This window comes from Carettochelys insculpta, chromosome 19, assembly GCF_033958435.1.
Source record: "Carettochelys insculpta isolate YL-2023 chromosome 19, ASM3395843v1, whole genome shotgun sequence".
In the NCBI taxonomy this organism is placed as follows: domain Eukaryota; kingdom Metazoa; phylum Chordata; order Testudines; family Carettochelyidae; genus Carettochelys; species Carettochelys insculpta.
In genome coordinates this window covers 21,557,787-21,578,964 of record NC_134155.1, presented here as the reverse complement: position 1 = coordinate 21,578,964, position 21,178 = coordinate 21,557,787, and the positions used below count along the sequence as shown (strand labels likewise).

Below are 21,178 nucleotides of genomic sequence, written 5' to 3'. Positions count from 1 at the left end.
TCACACAGGATGTCAGTAGCAGAGCAAGGAGCTCAGTTCTGAGTCCTAGGCTACTATTCTTAGGCAATGGGTAATCTCAGTGTCGATGGAGCAGTCTGGGTAGAGAGCACAGCACTTCTACAGAGAGAAGCTATGATAGGTCCTACCATGCAAATACTTGTAGCCTACCAAATATTATCCTTTGTACTGCAGTAAGACCCAGCAGCTTCAGTCACATCTTGTTCTGAGCACTGACAGTGCTCTGGATTTATAGCCCTGTGACTGAGATCACAGTGGGCTCTAGTCTGCTGTTTTTCCTTTATACTCTAAATGTATTTCAGTTTTGGAAAAACTTCCTGGGCATCTCATTCCAGCTCTATCCTCCACTCAGCCAGAAGCACTGAATCAAAAGGAGTTTGACATATATTTTATTATAAATGGTCATCAATACAGAACCAAAGTCACTTTTATAAATATCTGTGAAGACCACAAACAGTTGCAGGTTTAAAAAAAAATTTAAAAAAAAACCACGCAACCCATTCTTTATCAAGACCAATCTGCTTGCCTAGCAGTTGTTACTTCGCTAGTTGTTTGAGGGAGGAGGACTTCTTTTCACATTCATTGCTAAACCAAAGCTGCTTATCTAGTGAACAGAAGCCAGCGTTTAGAATCTGATCTTCTTTCCACAGGTGTGAATTTGGAATAAAGTCACTGAAGTAAATGGGGTTATTCTGGATTTATTCTAGTTTAACTGATATCAGAAATAGTTTAAGGTGTTCTAAAACTCCCAGATCATTTACACTTAGTGACACCTTAACAGGCCTCTGAGCAGAGAGGCCAAGGATAGCATTGGGATTGCACTATTTTCTCTCATCTCAGATTTACTGTCTCCTAGGGCTAGGGCTGAGGCACAGTCTCAGGTAGCTTCCTCTGCTGTTGCCCATGCTATTCCTGTTATATGGGATTCCTGAAATTTTTGCCAGTGCATAAGCACTAAATCTACAAATACCTACTGCATATAAGTAACAACTCCATTCTTTCCATGCCTCCTGAGCACGGACTTAAGCTAGGACCTGCAGCACAGCTTCAACCAACCAACCAACCACTTAAGCAAAAGATTTTAGGTTTGTGACACACATACACACACACACACCGCCACCAGCACACTTGGGTGGAGTCTGTTATACAGTAATAGTCCAAATGGAGACTTGAGCTCAGATACTAAGTGGGCTGTGGCTCTTGCCTATAGTGGCTGATGCAGAGAAAAAATAAGAGCCCTCTACTGTGGCAAGTGAAGAGCAGTTTCATTAGATTAAGTGGCAAAGGCCTGTGCTTTGGTGCTGTGATTTCAGTCCCCATATGGGCCACTGATTTGTAAGAACCTCTTCCCCAAGAAGATATGTTGCAAGCACACAAACATACTACACACATATATTTGCCTGAGGGCAGTGATACTGAAATGGTGGAAGTCAAATAATTTGTATTCACCAGAGCAGAGGCTGCCTTCCTTTGTAAAGTCATGGCATAAGCTGTCTTCTGTTTCTTGTGTGTTAGGCTGGCTAGAGAGATAGAAAACATGTCGATATTATTCTGAGTGGCAGAAAGCATTGTAAGAGAGTGACTTTGAAGCATAGGTGCTTGTAACACAGCCTCATGTCCCATGCCAAATAGGAGACATACAATTTAGCTTTCTTCAATCTTTTGACGCAACTGTATTTAAAACAACTTATTACTAGCACCAGAATGATGATTTCTGCCTCTCCTTATGCTTTTCCTATCACTGCTGTGATCAACATCTTGAGGCTCTGCTTGACAGCAGTGTAAACAGTGACACATCTGAATGCAAGCACAGGGACAGTAATAAGCTTCAGAGTGAACAATAATGGCCGCGCTCTATTCTCAAAACACCGTTCTCCTTTCATTGAGAAAACACCAGCATTGTCCCAGCATGGGGTTGTAGACAAGCTTCCCTGTGGGTTTATTCAAAACGACGCAGATGATTGTATAGCGACTGCACGTAGGTGAAAACACACATGGGATCTGGCTTGCGTCCCATCACCATCATGTCATCCACTTCTATTAGGCGGTCGCAGTGAGCCAATTTCCTGCAGTAACACCAAAACAAAGCCATCACACATGGTTATTGCCAGTGCACCCTGATGTACGTCCAGTATCATTTTGCTACTCTGATTTCAGAATCACCTGGGCTTGTCTCAAAGAGTGGAATTCATTCTCAAAGAAACTTATATAACCTTGTAGTTAACACTGAAATGGTCATTCTCATGCATTGCTTGAAGGCTGCCATTTTCTGTAACCAGGGAATATTCCCGTTCCACCCGCCTCCCTTCCTAGGGTCTGACAATGCTCAGTGGTATTTTTTTTTCCATTAATTTTGGTGGACTTTAGATCAAGTGCCTAATCCTCTGCTGGATGCATACCTGCCTCTCCCTGGGCCTGAGCAAGCAGAGTCCCTCAGGCTTGCAAATCCTCTTCTCCCACTTCCACAAGAAAGGCAGTTTTCCAGAGGGGAACCCAGAAGCTGTTCTGCCAGCCAGTAAGGAGGCTTGCAGAGGACGACAGAAGTAAGTGAAATGGCAAACAACGTCATGAGGAAGGCCCGAATGTTTGTTTTAAATGGGAGTGACCAGGGCTGTCCCTACTAGTGTTGCTGCCTTCTGCAGTCCAGCACTGGCACTTCTCTGAGGCCCTTCCCCTGTAGCCACTCAGCAGAGGGCGGGGTGGGAAGGGAGGGCTTTAAAGCTCTGGGAAAGGGGTTTTCATTTTTCTCAGACCAGACACCATTTATTGCAACAGGGCCTGGTCAAGTAGAATTGGCGAAGCTGGAGCAGAGGCAGGAGTGGGGTGCAGGCCAGAAGAGCAGCCAGGCATCCAGCCAGAGAGGCACAATGCTTTAAAGGGGAAAACATAATTTCTCTCCAGCTGCCTGCTCTGCAGCTGCCCCCTGCTCCAGGATTCCGCCGGTCCTGCGTATACTGGTTGGTGAGTGGGACTGGGACTGTAGTGACGGTAGAGCGCCTCGGCAGTCACTAAGGGCTACTGGAGCTCCAACATTAAGTCTGTGGGAACGGGACCAAATTAGGTTGGTGGAGCCATAGGCAGTGTGCAGCTGCATCAGGCACTGTGAAATCTGAGGCAGTTTGGTGCCCCAACTTTCATGTTGCCCTGCACGGCTGCATGTTTTGCATCTGGGTAGGGATGGCCTGGGAGTGACCAAGAAAGCAGTCCTGGATGGTCCTCAGGATCAAGGGCTAACTCAGGCAAGTATCAGGCAGAAGATGAGACATCTGTCCAGGCCCAGGGGGTTACAGAAGATCTGGGGAATGATGCACAGTGGGCACGTAGAGCCCTGTGTAGATACACCATTTGTATCCACCTGCATATCTATAAACATGAGCCGTGGCTATTCATGCAGATTTGCCAGTTTGAAGGGCTCTACAGTCAGAGGTTTGTCCAGTAGAGCCCCAGAGCTGTGGATGGAAATGATACCGGTCTTTCTCCGCTACAAATGAAAGCACCAAAGTCAGAGTCAACAACAGCCAGGGGAAAGCTGGCATTTCCACAGGCAGCTCTTATCTAATAGGTAACCACTGAATTTTCAGGGTCTCTTCTGGTCTAGCCCGTGCTTATTTCTGTACACCATGTTGGATACGAAAAAGACTGGATTTAGGTCACAGGATAACTGGTCCTTTAGGGAGAACAGGAGGGATGGGTTTAGTGCACCTGGGACTTATTACCTGCTGCCCAACTGGGCTTAAGAGAAGGCACATGGGCCTTTAAAAGGGGCAGGCAATAATAGGGGAAGTTTGATTTACCCACTGATCTCTCAACTTAAGCTACTGAGGCTGCTGTAGAGGTTACAGAGCACAAGAGCCCCTAAGGAACAAGTGGGGGAGGCTAATGAGTGCAAAGACTGAATTCCAGCTATGAAGGGCTGAGAGCGGCTGCTCAGTGAAGAGCAAACTGGGACAGAAGAAGAGCCCCAGGTCTGGCTGGGCATGCTAAAGCAGAGTCTGACCTTTTGGGTGGTGGTGATGAACTTTATCTAAGCACTTTGTTTTGAACTGTAAATATTATTGAACCAGTCCTAAGCTGGGGTGGTGGTAACCATAAGGAAACCTTAGTAGAGCACATTATGGAGCCCCGAGAAAAGGGGCAAAGTAAACCAGGGCTGTGCAGAACCACCTCAAGCCAGGAGAGAGGCATGTGGGAGGTAGTGCATGCTATTAGAGCACATGTCAGAAAGCAATCAGCTAAACATCATTAGGCTAACTCACATGATAGGTAATTAGCAGCAGGAGTAGAGAAGACTATCTATGACTGAACTCGCTTACAGCAAACTCAAATACTTCCTTTATGGTGAAAGCCTTGTGTGGTGGTAAATGGGGATTCTAGTTCTGGTGAAGTTTTGATTTGAAAAACTTCACTGTGAAAGGGGCCTTACTGCACATCAGTGTTACTGTTTGAAGCTACATCAAAAGTTTGTAGGCATCTGTAGCCATGCATTGCTGCATCCTGTGATTATTTGGAAAAAGCATGTTGAACTTGACTGTCTACCCCATGGAGCGTTCTTATTGTTACTGGAGTTCAACAGCCCAGCAAACGAGCATGAGTCATGTTTATTTTGCGTCAAGCAGCTTAAAATTTACTTCCTTCTGCAATTAGCAAAACTTTCAAATAGCTGTAAAGTTTTCCTCTGTTATGAATTGGGCAAGAGCTGTCTGGTCTCATTCTCTGATCAGGTGTGCCAAACACACAGAACAATGCAGCTATTTGGTATTGTTTTGCCAAAGTGCCCAACAAACAGGACTGAGATTTTTCAGAAATGCACAGCAATCTTGCTGGTCACTTGATAACAAGTAGGACATCTTCATGTCACTCTCCTATTTGTGAATTAATTGATGGCTGACCAGCCCAATAGGCTTTTTCTGGCTCCCACTGAAGTTGACTGTCATGGATATCAATAGGAGGAGACTTGCAAAAATCTCACTCCAGAAAAATAATTTATTCCATCCTCTTGATCTTTCCAGGGGACATGCAAGTCTCATCTAAATAGGGTATTAGTCAGTGTAGGATTTTTTTGTGGGGTGTAAAAGTTATTTTCCATATTCCCATTCTAACGGTGCTGTAAATGCCAGTTTCTTTGTTATGATGGCTGGTGGCGAAACTCAGTAAGAGTCACCCATTCCTTTCGCATAAAAAGCTAGAAAGGATGTTATTGCTTCCTTTCTCTACCAACACAGAATATAGAACCCATTTCACAAAGAGCACTGTTAAGTAACACCATGAGGCTGGTTTAAATGAAATGCTTATAAAATCATCCCACTCAGAGGACACACTTAAATTGCAGCAATTACCTAAGTAAGCTTCAGTAGAATGTCAAACCCCTAAAGACCAGTAACTGTTTCTCTGTGCAGAAAAACAGCAGAATGGAATTTAACGGCATGTTTAAAACTGTTAAAATTACTTTCCATAAGCTGTAGCACTTCACAGCTTTCCTTGTGATTTGCTTTGACTGCTGTCTGATTCTTGATTTTTAACTTGGCATGCTCCCACTACATGTTGACTTATGGCCTAATGGAAAGATTAGCTTTTTATAGCACAGTTTCAGACATCTGGTCCTTTATGAAGCTAGAGTATACTAGGGCTTTAACAAGAATATTACTAATACTATAGTCTCCATTAGGCATCTGCTTCTTCATTAGCCTGGATTTGGTCTAGACAGTTCTGACAATGCCAAAACTTTTTTCCTGATGTTTACTCTTGTGAAGAAAAAGAAAGGAAACATCATCTGAAGTTCCCACTGGTCTGCAGTAGAAGAAACATCTGCAAGAGTCTGGAGGGAGGTATCTGCTGATCTTTGCAACTGGGAAGCAATTAAATCAGCTCTGCCTTTAATAGCAAGTGAACCCATACTCCGTGTGACGCTGGGAGAGTTCTGTGCTCTGTAATCAAAAGTCCACCAGACAGCATTTCTGGGTAGTTTTGCTTTTCTTGCTGCTGTCTATGGCAAAAAATCATACTAAAAATCTTTCAAGCACTAATTAAGAGACTTAGGGTATGGCTGCACAGAGAGGAAAAGATAGGGAGGGGGGCATGGCTGCAGCGAGCCTGGGGCTGCTGACTTGGTCTTAGGCTGCAGTGCTATAAATGGCTATGTAGACCTCAGGGACACTCTGTCTTTGCAGGATCCCAGAGCCTGAGCTCCAGCTGGAGCCTGAACTTTTACACAGCAGTTTTACAGCCCCTTAACCTAAGCCCCCTGAGCTCAAATCAGCTGATGCTGGCTAGCCATGGGGTTTTAATCCTTGTGTATTTGTACCCTAACACAGACTACATCAGAACCACCAGTATTGTAAATATACTGCACAGATGAAATATTTGGGTCTAGTCTACACAATGTTATGTAGCCCACATCTGTGGATGTAATTTTAGTGTGTTACACATTATGGCTATGTCTACATGGCAGAGCTATTTCGAGATACCTCTGTATCCCAGAATAACTACTCCATGTCTTTGATATACACCTGTTACTTTGAAATATTTTTCTAAAATAACAGTTGCTTTGTTTTGGCATCTCTGTAGTCCTCATTGCAGGAGGAGTAAGGGATCCCTCAAAATAGTGCTTTATTTCGACATTTGGCACTGTTTAGGCAGCACCAAATGCCAAAATAGCTTATTTCGAACTACATTCAAAATAGGATACATAATTTGTGTAGCTCAGGCATGTCAAATTCAAAGCCTACTGGGGGCCACACAAATGAAAACTGATAGCTTTCAGGGCCACCAAAGAAAATGTATTTCTATTTTATTTCTATTATTTATTATAGATTGTTTCATAATATTTTCAGGTCTTGTTTGAATAAAATACAATAATTTTAATTGAGAATTTAATACATAATATGAATTTTATTGTTTTATAATTTTATTAATATTCATAAAATTTGAGAAACAACACACCTAACAGTGAGGGTGGAAAGAGGTAGAAAACACTGATGATAAAAGCAGACCAGGGAGAACAGCCAAATATCTCAAAGAAAGATGGGACAGATGGTTTTGTAGTGAACATGCAAAGCCAGGTGTCAGGATGCCTGTGTTCTATGGCAAGTTCTGTGCTCTCTGTGCTGTCAGTTTCATCATCTCTAAAAATGAGGCTAGCCTACCACACAGAAAAGTCGTAAGTTACCAACATGAGAAGTGAATGAATGGGCTTTGACATTTGTGGTGGGAAGGAACAACAGCAAGAGTTAACTTAAAGAATCAGTATCCGAGGGGAATGGAGCTGTGCAGAGAGCATGAAGATGAGGGCTGAGAGAAACTGATCACAGCAGCTCCCTGGTGTTATGTCACTAAGGGTGTACTTAAGTCAGAACGTTTCCACTGTATAGGGTTTGCTTTGTCATTCATTGTGACCAGGTTTGAATGATACTTTGGCTGATTTTATGTATTTCCCTCTCACATTTATACAGGGTGGGTACAACACAGTGAAACCCCTCTCCTGCCCCAAGAGCAACCTCTCTCCCCATATGGAGGTTAGGGATTCTCCTTTCCCAACCCCTTTCAGTGGGCCATAGAAAACATCACAATCCAACTTTTCTTCCTGCATAAAGGAAGCTGGGAGAGAAGAAAAGGGCACTGAGTGGGACTGGGTGGTCCCTGGTAGGGGAAGGGGTGATAGGGAGAGATACCGTGTCAGGACATCACAGCTTCTGTGGCTATTGTCCAGTGTCCGGAAAGGAGATTTCCTTTCAGTTCCACCAAGGAGAAACACTGCACTCCCCTCCCCCTCTTCTACTTCTCCGTTCCAATTTACACTGCACTCCCCCCCACCAATTTCTCTGCACTTCCTTCTCAGTCATTCTAGGGTTTACACTGCAGTCCCCCGTCGCACTGTGTTCTGCCCCCACTTTCGGACACTTTGGGGCTTGTATTCCCCCCCCCCCAGTGCAGTGCAGCACCCATTGCACCATCCCCTGGCCCCCTGAGGCTTGCACTGCTCCCCATTACAGTGCAGTCCCCATGCACCACCCCCTCAGGCCCCTTGAGGCTTGCATTGCCCCCACCTCCGTGCACTACCCTCAGGTCCCTGGAGGCACTGCCCCGCAAAGCACTAGCCCCAAGCCCAATGAGATTTGCACTGCACCCCCCCACAACCCCTCCGCATATTACTCTGCCACACGCACCTCTGCCCCACTCAGCTCCCTACCTGCAGCTGGCCCAGGCAGGCACCCCTCTCCACCTGAGTCCATGTGAGTTTCACTGACCCTCTCACCATCCTTCTCTGGCACACAGAAGTGTCGGGGGTGGGACAAACACCAGTCCTGGCTCCTCAGGCTGTCTGCGTCTGCCGTATGCATGTTAAAGCCCCACAGACAGCCCGAGGAGCCAGGATTGGTGTTTGTCGTCTGTCGTACCCCACTTGCTCCCCTGCCACTCATGCATGCCAGAGAAAGATGCGTGACTGCATGGGCTGCACTTAGATGTTTTATTAACCTCTAGTTGCAGGCCACAAAAAAATTGGTTGCGCCAGAGTTTGACATGGCTAGTGTAGCCTATTTTGAGTTTAGGCTGTTGTGCAGCTGTAGCGTAGCAGATCTGTGTGACTGGTGTGCACTGAAAGTTCCATAGTGCTCAGTTTGGAACACAACGTTTAATGTTCAGCAAGGAACCGCATAGGTTAGCAGGGTCTAGGTGGGCCAGCTGGCATGCAGTTTGCTGGGGTGTGCTACAGTTCACACCCCACTGATGCATTGTGTAGACAAGCCCTGCTGCAGCTTCCTCCAGTTTCAAACCCTCTGAGTTGCACTGGCACCTGTTTAACTACCCTGCTGCAAATCTCTCCCTAGCAGAGACAGACCCTTAGACCAATGTGTGTTAAAAAGAGAGTCATAGGCTGACATTTTTGATTGCTTTCATTTATGATGAGAGTGTAGACACACAACTTCCCCCCGCCCAACAGCATTTCACAAAGCAAAATAAGTGTTGCTCTAAACAAACAAGAAAGATATTGCAAAACAAGAAGACTGGAGGGTCTGACTATATGATCCTTAGTCCTCCAAAAGTCAGGAGAAATTCAATTCCCAACATCTATCCATGCAGAAACAGAAGTACATAGAATAGCGGTTTCCAACCTTATTGAGATGGGAACCTATTTTGACCATTCAGGAAGACCTTGTGACCCAAAGCAATTCAAAACCAGAGTGGGAGTATCTCCCCAGTGAAAAGCACAGCCCCCCACCACCCCAGGCTTAAACCCCTCTAGGGTTGTCAGATTTTTGGAAAACGTATGCAGGACAGGCAGCCCTACCACTGGGATCCCCAGCCAGGGCTGCCTGTCCTGCATAAGGTTTCCAAAAAATGAGGGAGGGGAGGGACCCTGGCAGTCCTGCAGCTGGGAGCTGGCTGGGGCATGAAGACTTGTCTGGCAGTGCCAGCTGGGGTTGGGGGGACCCCTGCAACTTGAAGCTGTATGACTGTGGCTGGGGGGAACCCCCCACCCTCACAGCCTGAAGCTGGCTGGGCCTCTGAGCCTTGGCCAGCATTGCCAGCCACAGGATCCCCGGCTGGGGTTGGGAGGAAGCCCTCTAGTCCTGCGGCTTGAAACCAGCTGGGGTGCTTAGATCTGGCCGGCAGCGCCAGCCCCAGGATCCCAGGGAGAGGGAAGGGAAACCCTGCAGCAGTGCAATGAGAGCTGGCTGGGGTGCAGAGCCCTGACCAGCTCTCACCCCCATCCACAGGCTTAACCCTGGCTTAGCCACCCCGGCCCCCGCACCTACTTCACAGGGAAGTCCAAGATGCTGCTGCTGACCTTGCAACAGCCACTGGTGTTCCCTTGCAGGGGAGGGCCAAATGGCTCCTTCATTGGGCTGCCTCTTTCTCTGCCCAGCTCCACCCAGCCCTCCTACTCCCCCCCACTTACAGCAGGGCAGTTCCCTCCCCTGCAGGCTTAAATGGAACTCAGTTTAGTTGGTTTCGGGGCAGGATCCCTCCTGCCAGCTGTTAAACCAATTAAACTGAGTTCTATGTCAGCACGGCAGGTTCAGGTACCAGGAGCTAAGGAGGAATCAAGTGCTGCGAATGACTCCTTAAGAGCCCAGCTGGCCACCCTTAAAAAATCTAATCCCGACCCACGTTTGGGTCCCATCTCACAGGTTGGGAATCCCTGATGTAGACTCTAGCTGGGATATATGCCAGCAGCATACTGGTTCTGTACATGCTGTAAACATGCATCAGAGGACTGGTGAACGGACTTTGGTACTGAATTCCACTTTACTCACTATCTGCTCAGAGACCACTCCCATGCAGCCTCTTGGCTTATGCATGTTTTGCATGTTCTACCACTTAATTTTGTGTTTGTTTGACTGATTAACATCCTTTTACAACTGCATATACTTTGTCATGACAGGCTCTCTCAGGAGTGGCGTGTGGGGTGGAATAATCTCTCACTGCAAGTGTCCTTGCAACAGCCGCTCGCGTTCCCTTGCAGGGGAGGGCCAAATGGCAGTTCTTCTATCTGCCAAACTAAAGTGCTGTTAATTTGAGTTGGACTGATGAGGCACTGTGGTATCACAACTCTTAGGATTGTTGTTTTGGTTTCAATTCAAAGGCAAAGTTTGATTTCCTTGACCTTGTAAATTAAAGTTGGAGGGTAGATCCTGTGCTGCTGCAAATCCATATAACAATTAAATTAAGTAGAGCTAGGCCAATTTACTCAAATCAATGGCATCTCCCAATTTACAGGATCTGGTTGAGAAATAACAAGCAGTCCTGTGGCACTTTAGAGACTAACAAATTTATTAGGTCATGAGCTTTCATGGGTAAAAGCCACTTCATCAGATGGGATTTGGAGTGGAAATACAGAATCCAGGGTTTACGTAGTAGAGGGGAATGGGAGAGAAAAAAAGATGATACCTGCCAGTAGTAGGACCAGTTAATGAAGAAAATTAAGATGAATCAGGCTGAGAGTAATTTTTTAAAGTAATCCAATTTTCTAACACTGGAGTAATGACTTCTTAAATTCAGTCTGCTTGTATCATCCGCTGTATGTAAGTCACCTTGTACAACCCACTCTTCAGCTGTCTCAAGGAAAGTGCATGTATTCTGTTCTCTGCTACATTGAAATCCAATAGGCTGTCAACCATTATTAGTCATAGGGTCTGATCTGTTTACTTTGTCATGGTTACTATTAATCCCTCTTAAGTACATTCCCATTTTTTCCAAATCTCAATTAATAAAATTTATAAAGTTTAAGAGCTTTCCAGATAAGTATTGACATGGATTTAGTAAAGCCACCAGTCAGGAACATGCAATAATGATTGTCAGCAGAATTTATGAAAGCTATTTTAATGTTTTTTGCTCAAAGGACTAGGGCAAACAATATACAGTTAGACAACAGCCCTTGTTGACTTAAGATACTGAATGAAAGTTCTCTGATGTGCAATAGGAAGATCGAGTTAAAGCACATGAAAGTGTTGAAGTGAAAACCATGAATTTCCAGACCTAAATCAAGCACGTGAGAACTTCATATGCATGCATGTCCCACATGCTGAAGACCCAGTCCTGTCTCCCACCAATGTCAGTGGCAAGACTGCCATAGCTGTGGAAACATAACCCAGCTATTAGAAACTGCAGTGATAAGTGCTTTGTAGATACAGGTTGTACCTCTAATCCAGCACCCTCAGTACCTGACTCGTGCGGAATTAGAGAATTTTCAGAATCACAGGAGGTCAATCTTGTCTAGCAAATAACCACCACTTCCACAGCTCATTGGACTCATAGATGACATTTTGAGGTAAATTACAGCTATATAACAGCACAGAACACTAAGAGGTAGGACTGGGGGTGTAAACAAACTTTATGGGACTGAGGGAAACTTGGCCACAGTCATGGTAAGTGGTCATCCAGCTAACTAAAATCATGCCAGATTACAGATGTTGCCAGACAAGGGTGTTCCAGAATAGAGGTATTCAACTTGTATTCTGGTGCTATTATGAGTGTTGAAGAGGGAATATTTTTTCCAAATGGTACTAATGCTCCTAAGTCCCTTGTGTATGTAATAGCTATAGCTAAAATACTGTGGAACTAATCTGGTTGATGTGGAGAACTGGAGTGGGCAGGCAAGACTCTGTGTGCATGAATCCCAGGACAGACTAAGCCATGGAGCCCTGAAGTTTCCTTGCAACAACCTATAACTTACCAGCCATCTGCTAAAAATGCATCTTTTTTGATTCCTGCGCCTCTTGCTTTGTGAGGTTTTGTCTTGTACAGTTTCATTACCCTTTTCTGGCACAAGAAGTGTGACCTTGTGATGCAGGGTATGGGAGAGAAATGATTAAGCTGTGTTGCCTCAGTCTTGTGAGACTATCTGGATGCACTTCACAGAGATCTAATGAGATACTCACTCAGCCATGGTGAAAGCCAGCTCAAAGTTCTGCTTGCGGTTAGCTGGGTCAAGCGCATTATAATCAAAGGCTTCGGGGAAGAAAGAATGCACAAGGGCACAGAATGCCATCCCATCACTCCAGCTCGAGGAGAAGTTCTGGAGATCAAGGTGCTGTCAGAAGGCAAAGAGAGATTTATGGCCTTATACAGAGCTGGTAACTGCACCTCTCTTTGCTCAGCGGCTGTATTTTGGTTGTCTTACTGAAAGGGAACATGCCCAGTAGTCAGTAGTACTTTTTCTTGTCTGTATACACATAGTGTTCTTTGGGCTAAGAGAAGAATTGACATCCTCAGCCCCTTTGTGAGAGTTAGAGCAGGTGCAGAGCAGATGTGTATTTTAGGGGCCTGATCCAGAGCCCATTTAAATATAATGGAAAGACTGCCATGAACTTCAATGGGCACTGAATCAGCTTCCGTCTTTGGCTTGGTCTGTACTAGGCAGGCAAGTTGATTGCAGATACACTGTTCTAGCTATGGCAATTGCATAGCTATAATCAACTTATCTGCAGTCGACTTATCTGGCCGTCCACAAAGAGGAAGGGAGGAGTACATGGGTCAACCCCAGAGAGTTCAATTTCACACATCTCTACCCGACACACCAAATCGAACTCCAGAAGATCGACCCATTCAGGTTCTATCTTCCCCATAGTATAGACAAGCCCTTTGTTTGCTCTAAACTGAGAGCATTACTTAGCCCTTTGAAGTGCTTGCTGACCAGAGGATGACATCTTGCTTTGCAGTGCTTAGTATGGTGTTGTATAAAGACTAACCAGTACTTGCTTGTTACATATTTAGGGTCAAATTAGTGCTGATTTTACTCTGGCCAGCCACGTTAACCTCCAGGGGGTTGTCTGGAGGTAAGGGAGGGGAGCCTTTGGCCTACTGGGAGCGGACACAGGGTAGGTCACTACAGAAGCTGGCCCTTTTGCAGGTGCAGCACTCTCGATTTACACCCACGTTAACAATATAGAATTGGGTTTTTTTGCTTCCTTCCTAACAAACTAATATCAGACAGACAGACTTCATTTTCTCAGAATGGAACTGTGGAATGGGCATTCTTTTGTTCGTAAGAGGTCTGGGAGATTGTCCTTATCCCTTCCTGCAGTTGCATTAGGCAATGCAGTTTAATGCTATGTCACATTAACAGAACCTCAGACAGGCCAGATTCTCTTCAGTGACACCAGAGCAATCCCATAGATATGAACAGGCTGAAACTCAGAGAATGTAACTTCAAGCATTTACTGTGGTTGAACATCTCTAATTCCAGTATAGAGTAGTCTGGTCTACTGCATAACAAAGTTATCTTGGTGCCTAGTAGGGATGTAAAAAATCCTGTTTAATTAGTTAACCAATTAAATGGATAGCAGGAGAAAGGGGCAGCCAGGAGCTGCTCCATCTCAACTGGCTGGATGCTCTCCCTCCTTCCCCTGGTGCAGATGGGTTGTGGGCTCTCCCTCCTTCTCCTGCTCCAGCCCGGTTGTGAGAGCTCCCCTGTTCCATCCATGGCATTACCAGGCTACCCTGGGGGCTGCTCCAACCCATACCAGTTAACCAATAAGCCTCCTCTGTTTATAATATGAGGCTTACTGGTTAACCAGTTATCCATTAACATCCCTAGTCTGCAGGTAACCCTACTATGAAGTAATCACCAACCTGATCTACATATGAAATAAAAGGGGCATATTTTGCAATTAGGAAAAAGATTAATTGTGAAACACACACAGTTTAGACCTGAGGGCCATATTTTTAAAAGTATTTCTGCACCTACCTCCTATGACAAGCTGGGTGTCTAAATATTTTAGACAATATAGCCCTTCGTCATTAACTTCAATGGTGTGAATATGTTACTGACTTTTAATAAACTAAGCATGACGTGTAATTCACACACACTTTCTTGCTGGGGCTTTGGAGTCCAGTAATAAATATAAATCATTGTCTAACGTAGTTTAGATTCATGAGTGGTGGAACACTCATGAATTATACCATTTTTGAGTATAATTCCTCTAGAAATAGTAGAAGTTCCTGTAAAGCACTAAAATGGAGCACACTGAATGCAATGAAGTCTTCTCACCTTGTACCCTATGGTTTTGGAGCGACACCAGTCCAGTAGAATCTGCTTAATGCTGCTTGCACTAGCAACTCCAAAACTCTGTGACCTCTTCAGCTTTGCTTTGGACTCTCCTTTTCCTCTGCAAGCAGGAAAGGGAGAAAGGATTAGTCTTTTCTTGTCAATTAACATAACACCTTCACATCCGGTGCATGCCCCAACAGACAGCAAAAACCCATAAATACAACATTTCTTTTGCCATCCCTTGCCAATGTGCTACGTGAGGCATGTGTAGAGTGAGATCGTGGCCTTAATAATGCTAAAGGGAAAATCTTATTAACTTCAAAAGTGTCAGGATTTCTCCTCTAGCTTCTCTTTCCAGTATAGACATTATAAGGTAAGGACAATGTTCTCTAAAGCACAATACACACTGTTGGTTCTCAATAACAATGTAAGACTATAAAAAACAAAAACCAGGCCTGGGGCACCTTAGAGACTAACAAATTCAGCAATGCCCCTCTCCTAGGCCTACTGGCCAAACCGGACATTCTCTGGACCAAAGGATAAATGGACACAAATCAGACAGCAGGAATGATGGTGCACAGGTAGATTTTAACCTCCCTGGATATTCAAAAGTAGCTATTCTTCTACATAAGAATTTTATCGCCCAGTTACAGAGGGACACTTCTGAACTGGAGTTCATTTACAAGTTCAGCACTCTCAAATTAGGCCTGAATAAAGGTCTTAAATGGTTAACTCACAACAAAGGCAATTTCCTCACCTTTGATATTTGCATTTCCACATCCCATGCTACGAATTGGCTCTGACCCATGAAAGCTCATTACCTAATAAAAAATTGTTAGTCTTTCAGGTGCTACAGGACTGCTTGTTTTTGTGATGCTACAGACTAACATGACTACCCCTCTGAGACTATTAATTAGCTTGTTTAACACTGGTCCTACAATTGACAGGTATCTTCTTTTGCTGCTATATATACCCTGGATTCTGTAATTTATACCCCAACTCATCTGATGAAAAACCAGCAGTCCTGTATCACCTTAAAGACTAACACATTTATTTATTAGGTAACTAACAAGGCTACCCCTCTGAGACTGTTCATCTGATGAAGTGGGTTTACGCACAAAAGCTCATGACCTAATCAATTTGTTAGTCCCTAAGATGCCACAAGACTGCTTGTTGTTTTTAAAGTTACAGACTGACACAACTATGCCTCTGAGACAATATAAAACTATGACATCCATCTCCTTTCATGAGCCATCCAGAGGGAGGATTTTATAATACTCCCTTAACAACACCAGGTGAGCCAGCAGAGTGAACACACAACCGGTAGAGCTCTGAATTTCCTGCCTTCTGTTCTTTTTTTGGATTGACATCCTGGTATTGCTAGATCGTCATTCTCAATAGAAGGTGCTCACCAAAGGCTTGAGTCAGTACCCACTGGACATTTTCCCATTGACTTCAAGTGGAGCTGAATCAGGCCCCAGATTTACTATGCTCAAATTTCCAGATTTGCCAATCCCTCCACTACAAGCAGTTAGCAGAGTATGTTCCCATTTCTGAGACCCTATTTGGATGCCAAAGGATGCAGCAGAGACTAAGAGGTGACATACTTTCCACTATCCTGCTCAAATTTCTCAAAGAGAGCTTTTCTGGCCTGCGTTCCCGAAGTGCGTGGCAATGTCTGAGACCGCACCAGTTCTCGCCTCCTTTCCACTTGACGATGTGCTGTCGGAGGGGGAGAGCGTGATTTGGGTGACACATCATAATAACTGTCAGAGGTGCTGCTGAAAGATAAGACCAAAAACAATCTAAGATAAACTACTGGAACACTGACTACCACATAAAGCATTGAGATTAATGACACCTAAACTTCAGCAACCTAAACACATGGAATAAACATTTTCAAAGGCATGTGAATAACTCAGCAGCCTGAGTCTCATTTTCAAAAGTAACTTGGGTATTTAGGAACAATCTTCCCTCTAATTTGTTCCATCCATATATGGAATACATTTTGTTATGTGCACCATGAGGAGAACCACAGGTTGCCAGCTGTGGGTGCTCTGCTAATCAGCTGGGTGGCAGCTGAATCACTGCTGGGTGGCTGCCCAAGTGCTCAGCTTACAGGGAACACTGTTCAGGAACCTAAATCTCACTGACAGGCAATAGGCTGTGTTCCCTGTAAGCTGAGTGCTTGGGCAGCTGCCCAGGAGAGAGTCAGGTGCCACCCAGCTGAGTAGAAAAGCAGCGCAGTCAACCGAACATGCACATGCCTTGGTGCACATAACAAAATTTATTCTGCACATGGACAGAAAAATAGAGGGAACACTGGCAATAGATGTGAATGGCAAAAGGCCAGGTCTCAAAGGATATTTAGATGCCTAACTCCCATTGTTATCAGTGGAGTTAAGTGTGTAAATAAATATCTAGGTTTAAATCACTTTTGAAAGTGGGACTTAGCCATCTAAGTCAAGTATTGCAATTCTGAGCAGAGAACTCCTAAATCCATTTAAAAATCTAAGCATTAGGCTTGTAAAGTCTGAATATTCAGTTGCCATTGAGATTTAGGCATCTAAGGGCATAAGTCACACTCTTAAAATGGTGTTTTGGCTACTAAGTCATTCATACCAAATCCAACCCTTGGCTCCTGTGAATCAGCACAGCTCCACTGCCTCTAACAAACCCAGGCTGAGTTACACTAGCAGGCCAATTGGATTATATATCACTTTCCATTTCTAACTGAGGTTCCCAAAGTACTTGACAAACATTAATGACTGAAGCCACATACAGGTTGAACTTCTCTAGTCTGGCACTTTCTCATCTGGCAACATCCATAATCCAGAATGATTTTAGTTAGTTGCTTATCATGGGTGTGGCCAAGTTTACTGGTAAAGTCCCATAAAGTTTGTTTATAGCCAGTCCTGACTCTCAGACTTCTGTGCTATTATTTAGCTCTAATACACCCCTAAATGTCTTCTCAGAGCCCAGTATGCAGTAGGAGTGTTGGCAATGTAGTAGGTAGTATTGACCTTCCATGGTTTGTTTAGCACCACTTAAGTCTCGAGGTTGCCAGACTAGAGAGGTTCAACCTGTAGTACGTATGTGAATGAAGGTGAGAGACCACCTTTTCCAACTGAGGGAAACTGAGGAACAAAGCAAGGCACTAACAGCTCAAGGTCTACATTAGACACAGGAGAGCTGTGAATTAAAGCCAGATCTACTGACTCCAAGTCCCATGTATCGTCCTTCTATGACCTAACCAGCAAGGAGCTGTTATAGCATCTTAACCTATTTAGTTCATAAGACATTCACGACCCTGGACAGGACATTTTCAGGGCAGATGCAAGCCCAGTTTAAGAATTTCAGAGTGTCTGTGCTCCCCTTTTTCTTGATGAGGTTTTGCCTGCTGCAGTAACTGAGATGCTGTGTAATCCTACTCTAACCAAGGGTGATTTTTCAATTAATCACAAAGGCGTGGTGGTCAGCCTGGGGAGGGAAGGCAAAAAATCACAGTGTATGCTGCAAGGAGTGTGGAAACTTAAAGCTGTAAGAGAAACTGCAGGCTTGTCAAACTAAGGATGTTTGATAGGGGTCATGCGTTCAAGTGCCAAAAATAGACCCAAAATAATAACTTTTAGACAGCTGAGTGCTTTAAAAGGAGCTTTCAGAGGCCCAGGCATGGCTATTAAAGGGTAACTCAATCTTTTTTCATCCTATGTGTGCTTGCTCACACTGGAATTAGAACAGAGTTAGCAATGTGGCAATGAATAGCAAGGTTCTGAACTTGGTGTGTTCTGACAGCGAGATCTGCATGACTGTGGGACACTCTATGCACGGACACGCAGGTCACTAGCCTTGCTAAAGCACAGTAAAATAGACTGCAGGGAACAGTCCTGCTCTGGCTCGGGGAACAGGCTTGGTGAAGGCATTATCAAACTATTTCAGTACTTAGTACCGTATTGGGAGCCATATATCTGAGCATTGCACACAAAGTAAATGGACTTAACTTTCCAGCACTGATATGATCAGTGTTCCTGGTAAGCTGACCAAGCACAGTCACCCACATGGGGCAGCAAGTGTTTCTATAGGTGGTGCACACCCACTTTTGACTTGGTGCATATAACAAAATTTATTCTGCTCATCGATGGAAAAAAAATTGAGGGAACACTGTCTGGGACTTAGGAAAGTATTGTTATTCCCAATGTACTGAAGTACTAAAAGATTAAGGGATTCCTCCAAGGTCCGAAAGGGAGACTGTAGTGGAGCTAACAACAGAACCAAGTCCACATCCAGTGCCTGACCCACAAGGCTATCCTTCTCTTAGCCTGTGATGAAGGTGAATAAACCATTTGCAACTCCTAACTTGCTCCTGACACAGTAACCTATTTCTGGGGTTTGCCTTTATTGTTAACTTGGGTGACAAACAAATCTCTGCTGAAGCATCATTGTGGGCTTGATTATTGCTTAGGAAACCTGCAGGGTCTCCCTCTGTTCCAGTCCCTAGTGTCTTCTGCTTCAGAGACACTCAAACCCTTTTGTGGGCTTGGGTAGCAGCCCCTAGAACCCACCTGGTCTGGCTGCCAGGATGAGTCAACAGAAGGCATTCAGGATCTACTGACCACACACAGAAAAAGTCTCCCTCAGTCAAGGAAAAGTCCTACCTTTCACTAGCTTTGGTTCCACTAGTCGATCCGTAGCTCGTGGCTGACATACACTTTGTGACGGAAGTGCTTTTCTCTGTATAAACAGCAAGAAAAACAAGATGCATCAATGCTGGAAGAATTTTCTCTCCTTCCCCCACATGCTTTTAATCTGTTTCCTGATGTGGCTGCACATTTATTCTTACTCACAGCAATGAAAAGTTGCAGATTTCTCTAAAAAAGACCTCTGCCAGTATGAGCTAATAATCTCCTGGGGAGAGATTCTTCCCACTGTCCTGGGCACTAGACGCTACTACAGTCACACAAAAGGGCAGTATACAGCTCACGAGGGGCCATGGGACAATTTCCATGGTGCAGACATTGTGTTGGGACTAGACAGACAGGCCTATACCAGCCCTCCCCCAGGCCTCAGAGCAGAGGACATACTGGAGATGGAGCCAGGACGTGTCAAGGTGGGAGGCACAGGTATCACAGAAAAGTATCACTGACAGCTCTGGTTATTCAGTCAAGCTATAAGCAGCACCAGGGAGGGTGATATAATTTAAAGCAATCACCATCCAGGCTAGTTTAGTTCCAGTGTGGACTCTTTCAGCCCCTAAAGCAATCCAAGTTCAGCGGGATGCAAAAGTGGCCTTTAGCCAGCTTTGCCCTGACCTCTTCCTGGGCAGTATCTTCAGTGTCATGCTATCTGGAGGCTCAGCACAGGGTCCACCCTGTTCCATACTTGTGCTTGGGAATGAAGCACAGGGTCTTTCTGCATTAACGCTCAAAAGGGCTGGTTCTCTTTGCTCATCAGTTTCACATGTATGTAGCGCCACTGATCTCATAGACTGACTCACTAGCACTGTGAAGGAAAGGGCATTAAGGCCCCAGGTTTTCAAGTGGAAACTTAACTTCACTTTGACGATCGGAATAGTTAGCTAGTTGGGTAAAGCCTGTTATGCCCACTGGTGTGTAGGGCAGCAATGAAGGTCCTCCACTTCTGTCTGTCTTTGGCCATTTTCTTCAGTGTGTCTCAGTTGTAATTCATTGTCTTTGTGTCTGCCTCAACTGTATGCCATCATGTTGTCCTAGGCCTTCTATGTTTCCATCGTCTTTCAGGCATCCAGTGAAGTGCTGTCTTTACAATGGCATCTGCCTCCCTTCTCATCACATGCCCTATCCATCTCCAGTGTCTTCTCATGATGACAGTGGTTATGTCCTCCTGGTGGCATCACAGGAGCAGGTCATGGTTGGAGATTCTCTTCAGCCAAAAGATGTGTTAGTTCCTAGCCTTGGAAGGGGAAAGTTTTCCTGTGCTCTTCTGCCCAGAGCTGATCTGGAGCCTGACTTGGTACCTTGAGCCTGTGGGAGAGCCCTTGTGCTAGGCCTGGAATGCGTATCCTAGGCTGTGTTGTTTCTGCCTCTCCTTGAGCTGACAAATAGCATTGCTGTCTGCAGAGAGTAATTACTTGGGCTACAGCTACACTAGCAAGTTTTGCCAACAAAACCCCAGTTTTGTCGACAAAACCAGTGGAACATCCATACACAACATGCATTTTGTTGACACTATGTCGACAAAAGTTGGCACTTCCACCGACAACCTTCTGCCTCTCCCAGATGAGGGAGAGTGTCTCTTGTTGCTAGGTTCTGTTGACAAAACAGTTGTGTGGATGCTCTGAGGGGGCCTTCTCTCTCGACAGACATGATGGCCAGGACAATGGGCAGCCCTCTCTGCTGTGCTTCCGGTGCCTGTTTTGTTGAGGGAGCAGCGGGGGAGTTTGGCCACTCTGTCAACAGAACAGAGCGCTCTTCCGATTGGCTTTTGTGTGTGACCGCACTCTGTCGACAGAAGTTTTGTGGGGAAATCTCTTCCAACAGTGACTTTTGTCGACCGATTGCCATAGCGTAACCATAGCCTTGGTGACAGGGACAAAGCCCCAGTCATTTGCTTAGACGTGAATTAAAAGTTGGGGGCATTTTGTCCTTCTGCACATTTCTGCATTGAAGAAGGGGAGAGATGTTGAACAGAAAA

General features: G+C 45.0%; 1 protein-coding gene across 2 annotated transcripts in view; it reads right to left on the bottom strand.

Moving 5' to 3' along the window:
• Positions 1-384: 384 nt before the first annotated feature.
• Positions 385-21,178, bottom strand: part of SMTNL2 (smoothelin like 2) — a 64,662-nt gene continuing 43,868 nt past the window's right edge. Inside the window, exons 5-9 of one of the 2 annotated variants that reach the window (XM_075013557.1) lie at positions 19,165-19,240; positions 16,117-16,287; positions 14,510-14,627; positions 12,399-12,550; positions 385-2,084 (exon numbers count right to left, since the gene is read on the bottom strand). In XM_075013557.1, coding sequence (XP_074869658.1) covers positions 1,958-2,084; positions 12,399-12,550; positions 14,510-14,627; positions 16,117-16,287; positions 19,165-19,240 — 644 coding nt within the window. In that variant the 3' untranslated portion in view covers positions 385-1,957. Of the gene's footprint in view, positions 2,085-12,398; positions 12,551-14,509; positions 14,628-16,116; positions 16,291-19,164; positions 19,241-21,178 lie in introns of both variants that reach the window. The other variant, XM_075013556.1, reaches the window with a different exon arrangement.